The sequence below is a fragment of the Fundulus heteroclitus genome, chromosome 11 (assembly GCF_011125445.2).
Source record: "Fundulus heteroclitus isolate FHET01 chromosome 11, MU-UCD_Fhet_4.1, whole genome shotgun sequence".
NCBI classification, from domain to species: Eukaryota; Metazoa; Chordata; class Actinopteri; order Cyprinodontiformes; family Fundulidae; genus Fundulus; species Fundulus heteroclitus.
The window spans coordinates 7975431-7995742 of record NC_046371.1 but is presented as its reverse complement, the minus strand read 5'-3'; the positions used below and the strand labels follow the sequence as shown (position 1 = coordinate 7995742).

General features: G+C 37.8%; 1 protein-coding gene across 1 annotated transcript in view; it reads right to left on the bottom strand.

The window, feature by feature from the left end:
• Positions 1 to 16618, bottom strand: part of wwc1 (WW and C2 domain containing 1) — a 66008-nt gene extending 49390 nt beyond the window's left edge. The window contains exon 1 of the mRNA XM_012873399.3: positions 15570 to 16618. Coding sequence (XP_012728853.2) covers positions 15570 to 15688 — 119 coding nt within the window. The 5' untranslated portion in view covers positions 15689 to 16618. The remainder of the gene's footprint in view (positions 1 to 15569) is intronic.
• Between the last annotated feature and the right edge of the window lie 3694 nt (positions 16619 to 20312).

Sequence of the window (20312 nt, the reverse complement as noted above, 5' to 3'; positions counted from 1 at the left end):
AAGGAGCTTCTAAAATCCTGTCGGCCGTTCCACAAATTCGTCTCACTTGCTCTCCTTCGCTGTGAACTGTAATGGTTGCGCTGTAATAACGCCCCCTAGAGGTTGGGGGGTATATCGATATTGAAAGCCAGAATATCGATATTAAATCCTTTTTAAAAATATCGATATTAATCTTTATATCGATTTTTATGCACAGCCCTACCAGCAATCGTGATACGGATTCACATTTTAAAACCCGCCCACATGGATCCTGCTGAATACGCAGTGATCCTGCTCAGATCCCTAAGAAGAGTCCTTGTGGGTTGTTTTTTTTTAGGATTCTAGTCATTTCCAGGTAAGATCTAAGATCTAAGATGCACTTGTGGATGTATGTCGGACATGGACCGCCATCTTTCATCAATCAATGCACATCCACATATTAGAATGGCCTAGTCAAAGTCAAGGCCTATTTCCAATCAAGAGTCATGGATGAAGACTAGATTATGTTCATAAACGCTCCAAAATCCAGTTCCACTGAACGTGACCCATTAAGCAAAGAAGAGTTTATAAAGAGGTTCCAGTCCAGAGGTGCAAAGTTGGTGGAGATGAAACATGGTTTAAACTAATGTACTTTTTGGACTATAAGTTGCACTTTCTTTCATAGTTTGGCTGATTCTTGGACTTGTAGTAAGGTGCGACGTCTATAAAATATACAACATGGTGTTAAATGTTAATTCATCCTGACCAACATGAACCAAGGACTATACTGCAAAAACTGATCTAAAAATAAGTAAAATGTTCTTAAAGTTAGTGTATTTGTCCTTGATTTGGGCAGGTAAAAAAGATTATTTGCCAATGGAATGAGTATTTTGACCCCCAAAATAAGGTCGATATGTATCGTTATTGAATTATCGTAAAGCCCTATTTTTATACACCGTTTATTTCCTTCAACTCAGATATAAACACCCAACTGGTTGCTGGTCTATCACGTAAAATCTCAATAAAAACACGCTGAGGTGTGTGGTCGTAACATTAAAAGACTCGGCAGGATGAATGATTTACCGTTCTGTTTTCCCCCTTTTATGAGGCCAAAGTGGCTTTTGCATTCTTTCGGATCTGTGGACGTTGGACACCGATGCTCCAGCTAAAAAACCCACCAATTAACAGAAAGCATGGCTTTCAGAGTTCAGCGTCACACGAAGGGGTCCGTGTTCCTTTATAAAGGAGCTTATCTCAAACTACAGCGGGACAAAAACATTCAACGTCTGCCACGTTTTGACGCTAAAGTCGTCAGAAATTACCTTGCAGGATATCTGGAGTTTTTATTATGGGTTTTATTGTCTTTCTATAAATGTATCAGCCTCCCTGTGTGTTCCTTTGGTTGAGCCCTATGATGCAAAAACAGCCTGAAGTGTACAGCTGAGTGAAAACACCCAGGGAGGTGAGCTGCATAGCTAAACGGTGACTCAGCGCGCAAATACCTCAAGCCGCGTTTCTCCAAGCCGCGACTCACAGCAGCTCAAGGTCCACCTGTAAAACATTTACGCCGACGAACACGGCGCTCTTTCACGCCGGCTTAGCTGGCGTTCTGATCATAAAAAAAAAAAAACAACAACCCGCCGCAGGCTTTCTGCTGAGTCTTATCTGGCCGACGGCATTCCTTTCGCCTGACGACACCTCTGCGAGCGCATGATGCTGCACCTTGAGGAATTTATAACCACGTTGGAGGCAAAAAGAAAAAAAGTCCACCGGTCGTTTCACCTATGAGCCGTTCGGCTGATTTCTCAGCTGAGGGGGGGCTTTAATTAAGAATCGACGGCGGCTTTGTTTTCAGGTGATAAGAAGATGCGAGGAGGGCCGAATCACTAAAGATCTCTTAATTGGGCCGATCTGCAGAGCTGCAAGATATTCAAATAAAATGTTCTGATATATCTGCTGTGTGTCCTGTGGGGACGTTCTAAAACGCTTAATGTGAAAAAGCTTAACGTGGCTTAAGGTAGGAAAACAACGAGGAATCATCACCAAATTTCGCATGGCCATATCTTGTCATGAAGACTTAAGCCTGTCAAAAAAAAATAAACCAAAATCCAACGATTATAGAAGATATCTCACATTAACGTTTTCTTCTTCATTGGCGCCTATGGCGAGAAAAAGGCTTAACGTGGTTTAATGTACCTAATCAACGATCAATGATCACCAGATTTCTCTTTAATATTGCTCCTAATAAGCACATAAAACTGTCAAAATGTCAAACCCAAAGTCCAATTATTATAGACATTATATAACATTAAGCGTTTCTGCCTCATTGAGGCAAAGGAAAAAGCTTAACGCAATTCAATGCAACTAAACAACGCTCAGTGATCACCAAATTTCTCTCATATATTGCTCCTCATAAGTACATGAGACTATCAAAAAATCAAAACCAAAGTCCAATTATTATGGACGTTATATGACATTAAGTATTTAATAGAGGCTGGCTATATGAAAAAACTTAACGTGGTTTAATGTACCTAAACAACGTTCGGTGATCACCAAATTTCTCTCTCATATTGCTCTTCATAAGCACAAAAAACTATAAAAATATCGAACACAATATGAAGAGAAATTTGGTGATCATTGATCGTTGATTAGGTACATTAAACTACGTTAAGTTTTTTCACGTTAAGCGTTTTAGAATGTCCCTGTCCTGTGAGCCGGATGGTTTTAGATCCAACCCTAAATGACATCTGGGACAAAAGGCGGGCGGTCTTTCTTCATTCCTGAGAGCGGACAGTGATGGGAAGGTTTTCACCTGAGAGCCGCGGGGAATTCAGACCATCCAGTCCTTCAGCTTGCTCCGAGCACTCGTCTCCCCTTTACGGATAGAGAATCACCAGGCGACGAGAACGAGCAATAAGAGTGAGAGGATTCCTAACATTTCCAAACACTTTGTTTTTTTTTTTTGTTTTTTTCTCCCCCCCCCTCCACAAGGGAACGGAAAAACCGGTTGAACGTGTCGCATTTTTCCCGTATAGGCACAGCTAAGCTTAGCAGAGAAAAGTATTCCAGCAATCTGAGCAGATGCCGCTTGCTTCCTCTTCGTTCCACGGCGGCGGAACCGTGACTCAGAAATATGACGGGTGATAAAAAAAAAAAGAACGCAAAAGATCAGAAAAAGGACAGCTTGGACGCAAGACAGGGCTGCACAATGTTCGGAAAAGTTGCTGTAACATAGGGAAACGTCCAGATAACGGTATCAGCTTGCAATAAATACAGAAAGAATTGAAGTCTTTTGTGTTTTTCTGCTTTAGGATTAGGGCTGAACAATTAATCGCATTTTAAAAATATAAATCGCAATTTAAAAAACGCAATTTCCAAATCGCAGAGTCTGCAATTTTTGGCTATGTAACAATTAGTGAATTAGCCACGTCCATTAGGTGTTGGTAAAATGTTTAAAGTGGGTTTGCCTCCACATGGAAGGGAAGACAGTTGCAGCAGTGAGATAATCTAATTTTATTACTTGTTTTAGAGTTTATATATTCATACATATTATTAAGTACAGGTCAATCAGTTTAATACATAGACTTGCTTGTTGGTTGGACTTTATGTTCAACAAGGATTGATGTCCAAATCAACTAACAGCTGTTCTCTTGAACAATATTCTAATTAATAGAAACATTAAAAGTTCTTGTTTTGAATAGTCCTTGTTTACAAACGTCTTTATTTAGACGGCATTTTTGTTGCTTGTGGTTAACGCAGAGAAAAGTCAAAATTGCAATTTTGGTTGAAATATATTGTAGGCAGAACGCAATCATTTCTGCTCTGAGTTTAGATGCTGTGGGTCTTTTAGCAACTAATCCGCACAGCGACGAAACAAAATGATTTGTTGTGTGTATATGTTTAAAAAGACATGATAAATTAAACTGGAAAAAAAAAAAAAATCACATTAAATCATAATATTAAGAAGAAAAAAAAAATCGCAATTAGATTATTTTCCAAAATCGTTCAGCCCTATTTAGGATCTCAGCAAACATAGACCCTGGTTAATGACTAGTCTTTGCAGCTACTAAAAAACTTTTATCATTTCCATCTTAAACATGAGGCTTTAACGAAAAGGTCGCCTCTGTCCGACTTGTGATGTTTTGACGATGAAACAACTTACCTGTGGTTTCGTATCAACTTCACCGCCTCTTTACCTTCTCAAACATTTTAGGTTGCATTGAACAAGAAATGTCACCAAACGTAACTAGCTAACACTTATTGCACTGTAAGCAGTTTGTAACAGGGCTGGACGATATAAAAAAAAGAAGCATTTCGATAAAATAGAAATCATATTGATCGATATCGATAATTATCAACAAATTCAAACCATGTATTTTAAGAATATAAAAGGAAGGAAAACTGCCCTATTGAACTTTTTATTGACCCTTTTTTTCTATCATCGATATACGTCTATCGATCGATATATATTGTTATTGAATTATCGTCCAGCCCTAGTTTGTAATAACTTTGTAATAACTCCATAATGATAAATGTGCGATATTCCGTGCCTTATTTTCTAGTATAATATAATATTTCCTGTGTTAGGCATTGATATCTGTAGCATATTTATCCAGCTGTGTCCATGCCAGGATTCCTTCTTTACTGGCTGAAATGCTAATGGAGGGTTGTAGAAACACTGGGAGCGTTCGGAAAATCAAGGTTAAGCGCAATCCATGTTGTCACCGCTGAACAGTATCGCAATTAAATATTTTCCTAAAAATCAAGCTGCTCTAGGTTCAGAGCATTTCAGTTAGTTTTTGGTTTGGACTTTGACTAGGCCACTGCAACAAGTTGATTTCTGCAGGGACAGATGACCAACCCGCCACCACCATGATGGAGGCGTTGGTGCTGATTCGTAGTGTTTGGTTTTGTCTAAACAAGATGTTGTGTATTATCTTCAAGCATCGCTGGTTTCATCTGTCCACAGGAAACTGGTCCAGATGTCCTCTGGTGTCCATCACTTTCGTTTAGACAGAAGAGGCTTTCTTCCTCAACCCTTCCAACCAACCAGTAGAGTCTGAGTTAAGGCCCATTCATACCCTACGTTTGGCCTACACGTCCGTACGTTCTATCCATTGACTCCTTCATACCTCCGTCCGTTGAGGTGCGCAATAACCAATATTTCCACTATGTGGCAGTGCTGGGCGCCAATGATTCGTCACTGATCAAACATGGCGATGGTCCAAGACGTGATTTTGTTGTATTTGCTCCGTAAGTAAACTTTTTGTTTGTCCCTGTGCCCCGGACACGACACATCATGTGTGTGGGTAGTTGCGGACAAGCTCCGCAAGTCGTTCCTCGAATGCCGCCATTGTTTAAAGCCCAGAATTACAACCTTCTTCGTGATTTTGTTGACATTTTGTACTACAAACTCAATAGCGCCCCCACCGTTTCCGGTATTATTGCTCCGTATTGATCCGTTTCGTCCGTAATCATAAGCTCCCAATTTACGTGTCAAAATACGGACGAAATCGACGGTTAGAATGTATGAAACACTCCACACGTATCCGTCTTTTACATGAGGTATGAATGGGCCTTTAGAGCCATCGAGGTTTTGTCATTTCTTTGAGCATCACACTCTATGCTGGGGAAGTCCAAGATTGACAGCTGCCTTTAATAGACCACAACAATGAGCGCTGCAAAAACAGAACTAACAACAAGTTAAAAGTTTCTTGAAACAAGTGTATTTGTACTTTATTTGAGCAGGTAAATAAGATAATCTGCCAATGGAATAAGATTTTTTCACTTAAAATAGGAATTGTAGCAAAATACTCATCTCCATCAACTTATATTAGGTGCAGTATGTCTAATTATCTTATTTTAGGGGTAAAATTACTCTTTCCATTGGCAGATAATATTATTTACCTGCTCAAATCAAGGACAAGTACACTCATTTTAAGAAACCTTTACCTTATTTCTAGTTCTGTTTTTGCAGTGAGGACATTTAGTAGTTTAGACATGACCATTCATAACCGTTCAGACTGATGGCCATCAACAAATGTCTCTGTAGGTCCAGTGCTGGTGTGTTAAACAGAATGACTTTCCAGACTTTCTTACTTAAATCTCCTGGAAGCAACAAGTAATCACGTAGTTTTTCACACAAAGCAGACAGCCTCAATGTTTTGCTACTAGAAATAAATGGACCCCGATCACGCTACCCAGTCAACTCTAGCATCTTCAGCTGTTTTTATGGTTGCTGGCTGCAAAAACCCTGCAAGCAAATTTTTTTAGTTGCCGTTTAATCCGAACGCCTTTTTTGTCGTTTATGTTGCACTTACTCGTTTTTTTTTTCCACCCTGTTGCACGTCGTCAATAATGCACCTGGACGTAGCCGTTATTTAATCCGCACATTGCAGATTCATTCCTTTGTAGGATTTAATGTGGCAGTATATGGCTGCATTACATGCGCATTAGTCATTTTATTGCACTGTAGATTTTACCTGCACCCTGTTGGCACTTAGTTTGTCATTTAATTGCATCTTTGACTAATTTTATCTGGGTATACATTTTTTTTTTTAAGGATGCTCCTTTAAGTTTGTTTACACTAAATAAGAGTAGGTGCAGTAGGTGAAGTAAAACAACCCTTATTGTTGCTGAAATGCGACATAATATTCTTTTAATAACGTGCCACCATCCTTCATTCAAGTGTTTTCTAAACAAATATCTGAGCTGTAATTGTAGCCAATTGCTCCCTGCAGCAATGAGATAAATCAAATGGTCGGGTGTCTGCAACACAAACACTCAGCGGCCGCGTGGAAAGATGCTAACAGGTGAACCGACGGTGTGACATCAGCACTCGGCACTAAATTAGTTAATTATAGCAGAAATATGCTCCCCAATTAAAACCTAATCCAGTTTGTTTTAAAAGTGCGTCACCGGGTCCAGTCCTGGCTGGGTACTGAAAATCAGCGCGGCATCAGCAGCAGCGAGGCGGACAGCCGCTCATCTGATCCCAGCTAACAGTTTGCTTTGCCTCAAGCTGCACTTTGACCCCGTGCACCTTGGCAGGCGGTGAAAGGGATTTCACATGAATTGGGCTTTTTTTTTGGTCGGCGAGGCCGCACACTGCTCGCTCCTTGGCGTCGTGCGTTTCAGGAATGTGTGTTCCAAAACTACAAGCCACTGCCAGACGTCCATTACCCTCAGGAATACTGGGATGAGATCGTTAGTGAGGTTTAATTACCCCTTAAGGGTCCAGAAGTAAACGAGGTTTGCTTTCAGAAAGTCACCATTTGGAAACTGAATACTAATTCTTAACACCATTTGAGTAAAAGTTTCTCTTGCTGTGATTGACACCTATTTAATTCAGGTGTGCGATTTACTGCACTGCAAAAAGGGAACTCAAAGTAAGTAAAAAGTTTGCAAATGTTTGCATTTTTTTTTTTTTTTTTTTGCATTATGCATTTTTCCTTGATTTCAGCAGGTAAATAAGACTATTTCCCAATGGGATAAGATTTTTGCACTTAAAATAAGGACAACTCATCTCCATCATCTTATTTCAAGTGCAGGATATCTAATTATCTTATTTTATGGGTAAAAAAAACTCATTCCATTGGCAAATTTTTCTCATTTAGCTGCTCAAATCAAGGGAAAATATACTAATTTCAAGAAAATTCTACTTACCTTTAGTTCCTTTTTTGCAGTGTGGCCAGGGTTGGAATTGAAATAAAAATAAATTTCAACCTGCTACAGTGCCTGATGGCACTGTACCAGCAAGTATTTTTGTTTTGTCTGTATAACATTTGCCTTGGTTACAAACACCCCCAGTACAATTTAGTCATACCAATTATGATTCATTCTTAATTTGTAAGAAATTATATATATATATATATATATATATATATATATATATATATATATATATATATATATATATATATATATATATATATATATATATATACACACACACACAGATAGATAGATAGATAGATAGATAGATAGATAGATAGATAGATAGATAGATAGATAGATAGATAGATAGATAGATAGATAGATAGATAGATAGATAGATAGATAGATAGATAGATAGATAGATAGATAGATAGATAGATAGATTGTAAAGGAAATGTAAGAATTTACTATAAATGTGAACTTCTAACAGATTATACATCTAAACAGTACTACAGTTTAGAACTTGGTACAGTTACTGTACCAAGTTCTTTTTAGGTAATTACTAACATCAAACTTTTAAAAAAGCTACACAACCCTGTTTTTAACAAAGTCCTTTCATCAAGTTGTTGCTTTAATTTACATAAACTGCACTTCCTACGACCCGCTGTATGTATGTATATATATATATATATATATATATATATATATATATATATATATATATATATATATATATATATATAAAATCCCTCCTGCTTCCTCCCACTGTCCAAAAATATTTCAGCTCTCCAAGTTGCCCTTAGGTATGAGTGTGTGTGGATGGTTGGTTGTTCTTTGTGTATCTGTGTTGCCAGAATGAAGCCGGCCTCTCACCCGAAGACTGCTGGAGATAAGCATCAGACGAATGTGGATAAACAAATAAACACGACGCATGGAGTCTATTCTATACCTAATAACTGCTTATAGTTTCCCCACTGAAGGCAACACAAGCCCTTTGGTGTAGGCAATAATTTCTGGGTTAAATAAAACAACCCCTGATAATAATAAGACGATTTCTCTATAACAAAGTTGAACTTTTTTTTTTATTTTATTGTGGATACCTGCTGGTGATGCGTCCGCAGCCTTAACAGCGAACCTTAAAGCAGACAGAGTGAAACGCCTGTAGCGACAAAAGAATAAAGTCTGGCCTTGAAAATAAGTCGTTACACACTGACGGCAGAGTCAGCTTACAGTTCTTCTAAAATCCCAACGTAAGCCATTAAAAGGATTTGGTGCCAAAGTCCGAGGGGTCTTAAGTGAGCGGTCAAGTCGAGGGAATAAATGTTGGTTATAATCTGCTTTTTTTTTCCTGGCTTGTTAGACGTCATTGTGTTTTCTCACTTCGACAGAAAGCAAAAAAGACGGGAAAACTTCTGCAGACCAGCACAAAAAAACAAAAACAACGGATCTTAACCTCTACAGTTGATTTCCAAGGAAAAGCGTGTAAATAATGTGGAAGATCTACTAAGGGTGCGACACAGGAAGGACAAAAGTGAATACAAAAATATATATATCTGATAATTTTTCTACAAAAATACATCTGTATTTGAAAATATGTCCAACAATATATATATGCTTATATAAAAAAAACTCAGGTTGCACCTAAACAAGCAATAACAAGATTATATCCATTTTAGCGCGAGACTTGCTTCTCATTGGTCGGTTGTTCTGTGACGCGTTCAAATCAAGCGCTGTTATTGGTGGAAATCTGACCGCATGCAAACCTGTAAAGAGGCATTTTTAGGGGTGAATTTCATAAACAACTTTTCCCCACTTCCTGTTTCTAGACGAATGATGACAAAACGCAAGCGCTACACTAAGCCCGGTGACCAGAAGGCGAATTCTGCATTTTTTTGCTGCGTTCTTGGAGGACTGGTCACGTATGGAAATGTTTGAGTAAGAATAAACAGCATAGTTTGTTAGGCTAGTTCAGGGGCCTGCAACCTTTACAGTCCAAAAAGCCATTTTTTTGCCTACAGTCCACTTGAATTAAACTCGTTCAGAGCTACAAATGTCACCTGGCCTTTTGAAAAAAGACAAATTATAATTCTTGATAAAGATCTACTGTAGGAAATAATGTCGTCATCGTTAAAAAAACGCCTTTTTATGTCTGTTGTGAGGTTTAAAAAAAAAAAGGATGGATGGATGGGATAATTATGTAAAAAAAAAAAAAACGTTTCCAACATAATGAAAAAAATATTGATTTAAAATGTAATATTACTGGCCCTTTTACCATAATTATGTAGTGAAAATTAAAAGAAATTATTCCAAACCTGCATTTATTATCATAATTACATTTAAATACCATAATAAAAATATAATTTGTAGCCAAAGTTATTAAGAGCCACTGTGGAAGGTCCAAAGACCCCTGGACTAGTAAGACCATATGAAGGTAAACATTACGTATTTGCTTGCAATTTTACCTTTCTATGAGAATTTGTACATATTGTTAGCAATAAACAACATTTCATTTGACCTTTAAGAAGAACTTGGTGTTGGATCTTTCTTTATGTATCTTAAGTTGTATATTTAAGGTGGACTGAAAGCTTAAGTTGCTACATTTGTACCTGAAACAGTGAAAAAGCAGGAGCTTTAGAGAGACCCTGACGAACAAACGTTTCCCATTTTGTAGATTTACAGTTACTACAATTTTTAGGCCTCTAAAGTTATTTATTTTGTTACTAATTAATGATGTTAAAGGCTGTAGTTCTCCATATTTTACTACAATAAAAGGTCCTGCAGCATATTTTACTCAAGTTGTTCTTTCATACATCTTTAGCAGGTACCGCTTAAATTTGGGTCAAAATTAAAAACTTTCATAAATTCAAAAATCTATTTTTAGAGACCACAGCCAGATCGTTTAAGTCACTTTCAACTTTCCATTTCATATCTAATCGTTTATTTTACATCCAGTCCGGGCGGACAAACAGTTATTTATCCATATATCAATAATCTCCATCGGTTCCTCTGCAGCACGCACTGTTTATTCTCTTCCTGTCAGTCCAGCTGACTTTACGGTGGACTGAATATCGTGTTCCTGTGCCGTAACGTTTGGACGCCGATTCAGACACGACACATCCAGCGTTCGGTCAGCGTTCTCCAGAGATACGCCGAGAAGTGACTTAAAGCAACAAGCGGTTCGAACTCCGCTGGAACAGATGACGACGGCATTCCAGGAATGTAGAGGAGAAATCTCCGTTTCTGAGAAAAGGCCAAACGTCACTTTGAAAACTCAAACTGCAGGAATTTAAGGACTAAAAATCAACATCAAATCAGTAAAAAATAAAAAGGAAAATGTGTAAATGGAGTCAGCGGGGTCATCAACAAATAAATCAGCGAACTGTGTTTGAATAAAAGAAAATCGCAGACGAACCGACGACACACAGCCAGGCTGACCAATGGGAGGTAGGGCTGAACGATTTAGTAAAATAATCTAATTGCGATTTTTTTTTCTTAATATTGTGATTTAATGCGATTTTTTTTCCCAGTTTAATTTATCACGTGTTTCAAAATATATACAAACAACAAATGAATTTGTTTCCTCGCCATGTGGATTAGTTGCTAAAAGACCCACAGCATCTAAACTCGGAGCAGAAATTATTGTGTTCTGCCTACAATATATTTCAATCAAAATTGCAATTTTGACTTTTCTCCGCGTTAACCACAAGCAACAAAAATGGCCTCTAAATAAAGATGTTTGTAAACAAGGACTATTTTAAATATGAACTTTTAATGTTTCTATTGATCAGAATATTATTCAAGAACAGCTTTTAATTTAATTAGACATCAATCCTTGTTGAAGATAAAGTGCAAAGTCCAACCAACAAGCAAGTCTATGTATTAAACTGATTGACCAGTACTTAATGCTATGATTATATAAACTCTAAAACAAGTAATAAAATTAGATTATCTCACTGCTGCAACTGTCTTCCCTTCCATGTGGAGGTAAACCCACTTTAAACATTTTACCAACACCTAATGGACGTGTCTAATTCCCTGATTGTTACATAGCCAAAAATTGCAGACCTCTGCGATTTGGAAATTGCGCTATTTTAAATCACGATTATATTGAAAATGCGATTAATTGTTCAGCCCTAATGGGAGGCAGCCTTTTTTATTCTGGGAGTAATATTTTTAGTGATTGCTGTTGGTAATTTTAACTCGTCTTCACTCTGCTGAACACCTTTGGGGATGAACGACTTTAAGGTGGTTTCTCCTTTAAGTCTGGAGCGGTTCAGCCCAGAGACTAATTGGGCTCTGGTTAAACCAGTCAGCAAGCACCATCCCCTCCAATGCTGATTGGTCAGGTGAGATTGGCTCCTTCCATGTTTTTTTTAATTATTTAAATCCCAAGTGTTTGTTGATTTGTCGACTCCATGGAGTCGGCGAAGTTGTGCCAGAAACTTTTGGATCACTTGATGTTTTGATTTCCAGCCGGTGCCAAAAACCTTTGAGCTGGGTGTCTCACTATCCAAACCTAAAACGTTAAAAGAAAAAAAGTTTTCTGCTGAGCGGAGCGATCACAGAGTTATTAACTGATGGCACTTTTAATTTCGATTCAAGATGTGAATAAAGTTATTTAAAAACAACCCCCCACCCTTTCTGTTTGAAATTTGAGGGAAAGAAAAATCAACCATGAAAATGGTATTTGTACCTAAAAAAAATAATAATGTGGTTGTTAAAAAGCGATTAAAAACCTGACATTTCTCAGCGTTATATGGAGTTTATGGAGTAAAAACAAACAGCAGTGCTAAAATCAATCCGTTAAACATGTTGCGGGTCGGTTCTGCGTCCTGTTTGAGAACGACTTTAATGACAATAACGCTCTACGCTGTGTTTTGGTCAAACAAACAGAGCTGAGACATCCCATCTGACGAACTCTGAAAGGTATCTCCTGTATGACTCACTCAGTGTTACATAAAACAACAGAGAGCTGCTACAAACAGTGAAAGTATGACGTTTTGCTCAATGTTGCTGAGAGTAGCAGCCATGAATGAAGTCGGGTACCGTCCAGTTGCAGCAATGTTACGACCGGCTTTTAGGGGCCGTTCCAGATTAAATCTCCATCTTGGAGGTCGAGAATTCAGACTACCGAGGACAAATGGAACGCACAGATATTGTTGTTATGCAAGCAAAATTAAATTTCGATGATAGAGAGGCTATGAATTCAAACATGACATGCATTTAAAAGTTGCAGGACACCGGCCCTGGAGGATTGGAGTCTGAGACCACTTATCCGAACCAATCCATCGCAGCTCTGAACGTTTGCTTAAGCCCCGTTTACACCACCCTTTTTTTTAACCGTGCCGAGAACGGTCCGAGCTCGGTAACCGAGATAACTATCCGAGTATAAATGGAACGCAAACTGAACTGAACCGTGCCAGACACAACCGAACCGCGCTAAATCTAGACCAGTTCAATAGGTGGGCTCGGCCCGGTTTATCAGTGGCTCAGTTCTCTGATAAAGAGCGCATGAGCAGACCGCGTCACCTCCTCACAGTCAGCTGACTAATTTTGCGGTTTCAGACATTCATAAAAATACTAGCTTCCCTACCGTGCCACACGGTTTCCAGTGATGATTCTGCTTAGCAGTGTGATGAACCTCAACGTCTGTCATTTCCTGAGTCTGTAAATCCTTATTAGACGTTTGTTTGTCTTATCCACTTCCCAAAAGCCGACTCTGTCAAGTAAATTCACCAAAAGTTGCCTTCTTCGCCTGACTCTCTGCTAAAAGCAATTATAACCAAGCATAACTTCCTGAATGTTACGGGCGCTGCCATTTTTATTTGCTTTATTCCCTCCTCCAACCCTAGAGAGCAGTAGTACCGCAGATCGTCACTAGGAGGCGAGGAACCGTGCTAGCGTGATGTGTAAATGGTCTTAAGAGAACCAAGCTCGGCACGGTTAACTGATCCAAGCTCGGACCAAACTCGGCATGGATCGGTTAAAAAAGGGTAGTGTAAACGGGGCTTTAGGGTTGTTGTCCTGCTGGATGGCGACCAGGGTCCAAAATTAACCCTCGCCAGACGCCAAATGTGAGTAAATTTTCCGTTTTGGCAAGTAAATTTCAGAGGGCTAGCTGCTTCATTTAAAAACATCACAATCCTGGCTGCAGTGCATCACTAGCTATGTTTTTACATGCTAACAAAAATTCACAATCGGATTAAAATGTATTCGGATTGTACCGTTTATATGGGCACGCATTAAATTATTCCAATCAAATTGTGCATTTGATATCAAATGTCCAAAAAAAAAAAAGGCACAAAAAAAAAAACACAGAAGTTTGCTGAACAACAGAAAAACAGTAAAAAAAAAAAAGCAGTATTATACGAGTTTGTCTTCCGAGCGCCCAAGCTGGACTTGCACTAATTACGGTTGAAACGTTACTAAATAAATAACAATTTTTTAGGTATTTTAATGTTTTGAATAGAAAGGTTTTAGCGGGAGCCCCGACAGTTTTGCTTCCCGACGTATTTCCGCCACTCGCCAACGTAGAAATACGTTACATTACGTCGGGCGCAACGTAACGTTTGCCACATTCGGAATAACTTGAGCCTGACGAGCGTTTATTTGCACGTTGATCGGATTACCAGTCGACGTAAACCACCCCTCTCACAATTTCACTCCGATCGAGCTTAATCCGATCATCATATTAGGGCTGGACAATAATTCAATAACGATATAGATCAATCGATAGACGTATGGTTCAATATGAAAAAGAGGGGTCAATAAAAAGTTCAATAAAATAACAGTGCACTCTAGCCTATCATGTAGGTTAATATTACAGTCATTACATCCTCCCAACCAATCACAAACCCAGGAAAGCTCCATTAGCCTTCAGAGAGTTCAGAGAGCACGTATGCTTTTTTTCCTTTTTAAACACTTACAGTTTTTGTAAAAAGTTGGTTGAATAAAGGGTTGTTTGAATCCATTTATTTAAAAATAGGTCATTAAGCAACGGCATAAAACGGCCAGGGCTCCACTTAAAATGTATATTTAGAATTTTTTTTTATATTATCGATATCGATTAATATGATTTTTATTTTATCGATATGCTTTTATTCTATATCGTCCAGCCCTACGTCATATTCCGACTGCCTTATTTACATGACGATTTTTTTTTCTCCCGATCAGCCCTTTATTCCGATTATTTTTAAGTCCGTGTAAACGTAGCTACTGTCACCAAAAAAAAACAAAAAAAAAACAGCATGACCAAACTAATCCACTCCTGAAACAGCAGAACAAACGCCAACTAGATGGAAATAAACTTCGGTTGTTAATATCGGTAGTTTCACTTATCGGTCCGATACATATCGGATCGGTCCGATATGTATTGGTCCGATAAGTAACGATACGATATGTATCGTTACTTATCGGTCCGATACATATCGGATCGGTCCGATATGTATTGGTCCGATAAGTAATGATACGATATGTATCGTTACTTATCGGTCCGATACATATCAGATCGATACATATCGGATCGGTCCGATATGTATCGGTCCGATAAGTAACAATACGATATGTATCGTTACTGCACTTGCTCGGTCCGATATGTATTGGTCTGATAAGTAACGATACAATATGTATCGGGTGGGGTGGGGGGGACGTATTGTTAGTAAAAGGGGGGCTAAATTCTGAAATTCAACCCTACATTCCTTAATAGTTATAGAGGGTTCTGTGTTTTTCCATAAAATACACATTTGTGGTGGATACACGGAGTGGAAACAGGTGAAAAAGTTTATAATCTCTCCACCAGGCCTGTAGAAATGTTGATCAGGACCACTTTGGGAGATTAGGAGTGAATTATAACAGGAACGAGGTTCAGTACCGACAGAATCAGGGCATTTTCTGCGATCTTATCAGGGATCGAGGGCCACCTGTCAGGGGTCAAATGTCAGAAGCACCTGTCCTACCTGTCTCTGGGATCGATCCAGCTGGTGCACTGGTTAATGTGGTCAATGTAGTAAACTTTCCCATCGAAGTCTCTGGCTTCCTCCCAACCGTGTGGTAGTGGCAACTCCTTCCTCGGCATGTCAGGCGAGTCTCCATGTAATGAACTCCTCTCTAGGCAGAATCATAACGAAGGGAGACCATCGATCTTCTCTGTCATCCTCACCACCATCGTCGTCGACACGAAAATCCGACCTAAACTCCAAAAAAATCGGCAGGGTAATCTGCTGCGGCTCGGATTAGGCCATAATCCAGAATAATAATAATAATAATAATGATAATAATCCACAGATTAATGAGGAAGAGAAACGAGGAGGATTTTCAGAGGATGGAACTGATCCAGGAGGCTGCACTTGCTCGCCAAATCATCAGCATCCGTCATTAAAAAATAATAATAAAAAAATAACACAAAAGAAAATAAATGCTCAGATTAATCCTTCAAGGTTTTCGGGCTTGTTTTCAAACTTGTGGGGAAACTTTCAGGCGGTCTGGTGGGAACTTTTTTTTTTTTTTTTTTTTTTTTTTTTTTCCCCCAGTTGAACTCCAATTATCCACAGTCCACAGAACACGCTCCTTATGCGGCCACCAAACCGCGGTTTGTTCCGCAGTAACCAACCACCGCGCAGGTAAAAGTAACGCCGGGACGGGGACGTGTCCGGGGCCTCGGCGTCCGGCGCCGCAAACGGTTCGGGCTGCGGATGGAACTCGTGAAAAATTCCCCTCACGGAGCTCCGGGGCTCTCCTCACCAACAGGCCACCATGTTGATCAGCAGTAACCGAGGCTAACAGCCAGCCAGCGGGGGGTACAGGCACTCCTGAGCCGCACCGAGCGTGTCACAAAGAAGTACGGAGAGTCTCCGCGGCGGCCTTAATCCCGTAAATCCACGCAAATTTCCCGCGTGTCCAGTTGGAGTCTCCGTTTGAAGCGGGGAAACGGATGGGAGCAGAGGCGGTAAAGTCTGTTTCTCAGTCCCGATCACTTCGGTCCGCCGCCATCAAGCTACCAGCACTCATTACCAACTACTTCCGGTTTCAAAATAAAACACTTGTTGATCACATCCGGTCTAAAATAACTGTTTTAAATTCCTGTGGTTTATCTTTCTTTTTTGTTTTTCTTTCATGTGACTATGGACGTAAAGTCTGCTAATAAAGATTTGTTATTATAAAGTCATCAATCTCACCACAATGCATTCTGGGAAATGCATAAAATAAAATTTAAAATCTGGGATTTTTTTTAAATTACGCAAAACATGATTAATCAATTGCTTGTTTTATGCATGTATTGAATCTTAATAACACAGAATATTTAAAACAGAACATCAATTATAATATTATTTCGTATTATTAAAATTAAAAGTACTTTTCGATGGAACAGTGAAAGTTTTACGACTAACCTGCCTCCCAAAAAGTATTGGGGGGCAGAGTAGAGTTAAAACTATATACCATACTTCAGACAAAAAGGATTTTCAATGAGGAATTAATCTTTTTTTTTTTTTTTTTTTTTTTTTTTGCTTTGCAAAAGTTTGTGACAAACTTTTTTTATTGAACAACTTGACTGTCATATTACACAAACAGTACCATTGCCTTACCACTAAAGAAACAGAAAATATTAACTGTATATACACATGGATCCACATAAATACACATGCATATTATTTACACAGGTACACCAAAAGAGGAGAGATAGAAGATAGGAATTAATCTTTTGTTTAAATGTTATTTTTTCTTTTGTTAAAGCTCAGGTGTTTGGTATGAAAAAAATATTGTTATATTACATCATTATGTTATTAACGTTTTAAAATATATGTCATTAAAGTAATTACACATACATCTGCATTAATTTGCTGCATTAATAACGATGCATTTTTACAGCTTTTTACAAAATTAGTTTTTTTCTTTCTTGTACCCAGATTGTAGATTTTAACAAAACTTAACGATACATGAAAGGATATTGAATCGTCTTGTTACTGACAAGTGCTATATCGATAAACTTGCCATGCCTTATTTACATTTATAAAACAGAAAGTACATCAGTGAAAAAGTTATATAGATTAATAAATTATGGCCTTGGATTCACAAATTATTTTACAAATATATTTTATGGGCTTTTTATTATTTTCTATTTATTTGTTTTGTTTTTTTAGAACAACTGATAAGTAAATAATTCAAAAATATTTCTACTTTAGTCTCTTCTGAGGAAACTGTTCTGTTGTTCAAGTCTTCTGGTTCTTTCAGATGCAACTTTGCAAACTTATTTAATGCATCCATATTCTTTTCAGAGAGAAGAGTCTCCCCCTTTCAATGCGTCCAAAAGGCTCTTAATATTCGCTCTTTTTTCCCTAATTGTCCAGTTATGAGCTTTAACATTTAAACAACCAACTGAATCACACAGAAGTGGAGCTATAGGCCCTATTTATTTACCTCTAATTTCTATGATCTAAAGTGAATTTGCTGGTGTGTCTTTTTTTTTTGTGAAACTTGACAACAATCTATTTTTAAATTTAACCTTTATTTATACATATTCTCATTGAGATCCAAGATCTCATTTTACACAGAGAAATGTTGTCCACGTAAACAATGTCTCCCGCTTAGACGATGGATGTTAGTCTTGAAATAACCTTACAGACATCTTTGTTGATGTATTTTCGCCTTATGTTAAACACATATCTGTATCTTCCAGAGCACAGGTGGAACATATACAGGTGCTTTACTCTGACGTATAGGATGTAAATATAGACATTTTGAGAATATACTTTCTGCTTCAGATTTTTAGATCCTATGTTCCAAATCTGGGATCGATATAGTACATCTAATCTTATGTAATCTTCTTTCAAACAGACTCAGTATTCAGCTCCTCACCCTCTTAACTCATTTGGTTGCTGCAGCAATGCTGTGAAATTAAAACATATCATGAAACTACAACCAAATCAGTTGTAAAAATAGATATATTACCAGAAAACGGGGAAAATGACTAGAAAAAGAAATAAAACAACTATGATCAGATGCAACAAAAACTAAAATATGTGAACCATAATGGCAAACAGCATGACTTTCAGATACAGTTCCTCTTAGTTGTTTTTTTATTCACTCTGCCCAGAACTGATCTGCCCTTGGGAGGTTGTTCTTCTTGGGACACTTTTTCATGTTTGGGAGAACCTCTTGGTCCACTGGTTGTTACATCTTTCGACCAACAGCGCCCCCTGGTGAACATTAGTCACCCTCCCAGTTTTGCCCATCTTGGAGAAAGTCGCACTCCCCCACATTCTCAAGCTTCTTATTGAACGAAAAAAATAAAATATTGTAAAGAAAAACTGTTAAAGTCAGCTTCGTGCAGTCTTATCTTTTTATTTGCCTCATTTCTAAGTCTTATGCAAGTATAAATTATTACCACTGAATACCATTTCAACTCAACATGTTATAACATGTCTCGAATTTGTTTTTAGAACATAATTATTATTGGTCATTATTGTGTCAGACACTCAATGTGAAATCTTGATAAACCACTTTAACCTTTAATTTTAGCCTAATAGGCTTTTCGATGACTAAAATGATCTCTTCCAACATATCAATCCAAAAAAAGTAAAAAATAAATAAATAAAACACCTGGACTTCTATTTTGAAGCTGCAAATATGTATTTATTTCCCCTGACAGGTCCGTAAATGAGGTTTACAATTGATCAATAATTTAATGCTTGAAGATAAAGTAAGCCCTTATTTAAGTGTCTAAAAGCCTTTGTTTAGACCACAATTATCAGGCCTTATACGAGGTTCAACAAGACAGCAGATTCTATAGATAAAATGGAGGCCTTTCAGCATAAAACAGAAAAATATCTCAAACGCATTTCTCCGAGACTTGTTTTTATTAGAACATATCAAATTTTTAAAGGCTGACTGAATCCAGTTTTCTGAGAAGGATGGAATAGCCTCTAGATGGCGCTCCAGCCACAGCTTCCTCCCATGCAGGTGGAAAAACTTACATATTTGCAGCCTCCAAAACATTTTAGACAACGAATGTAAACTTTCACATCCTTTTATGGATATTTTAGTGCTTGTGATACCTTCAAGTCTTATAGAATACTTGCAATGTAGCACAGCTGCTTTTTTTTTTTGTTGTTGTTGTTTTTGTCTTGGGATTTGTCAAATTATCTAAAGAAACCAGAAGTGTCAGATTCCTTTATCCCATTAGATAACTTTTCGTGACTAAAAACTCATCCTTTTAAATCGGCTTTTAATTCGAGAGAGCAGTACCATTTGGCCAGACCTGTTTCTTCTTTTTGTTTATTGCTTATTTTATTGTTTATATTATGAACCTTATGTTGTATTCGTTGCCCTTTATTATTCCGCTATTTTTAGTTTTTTTATTCACATGTAGGCTACAGCACTTTTAGTTGCCAGGTGGTTTTTAGCGTGTTTTATCAACTGGTTCCCCCATATAGGAAATTTTTGACCAATCTGTATAATATGATTGAATTTGACTTTGTAAAGTGCCTTGAGATGACATGTTTCATGAATTGTCGCTATATAAATAAAATTTAATTGAAATTGTATTGAATTTTATAAGTGAAATAATAGATGACTGGATTTTCTGAGGGTACCTTTAATAATTGCAACGCATATTCTAATCTATTGAATATAACTATATACCTCATATTGTTAGATATTATAGATTTTATTAATTAAACATATTTCAAGAAATACGTCAACAA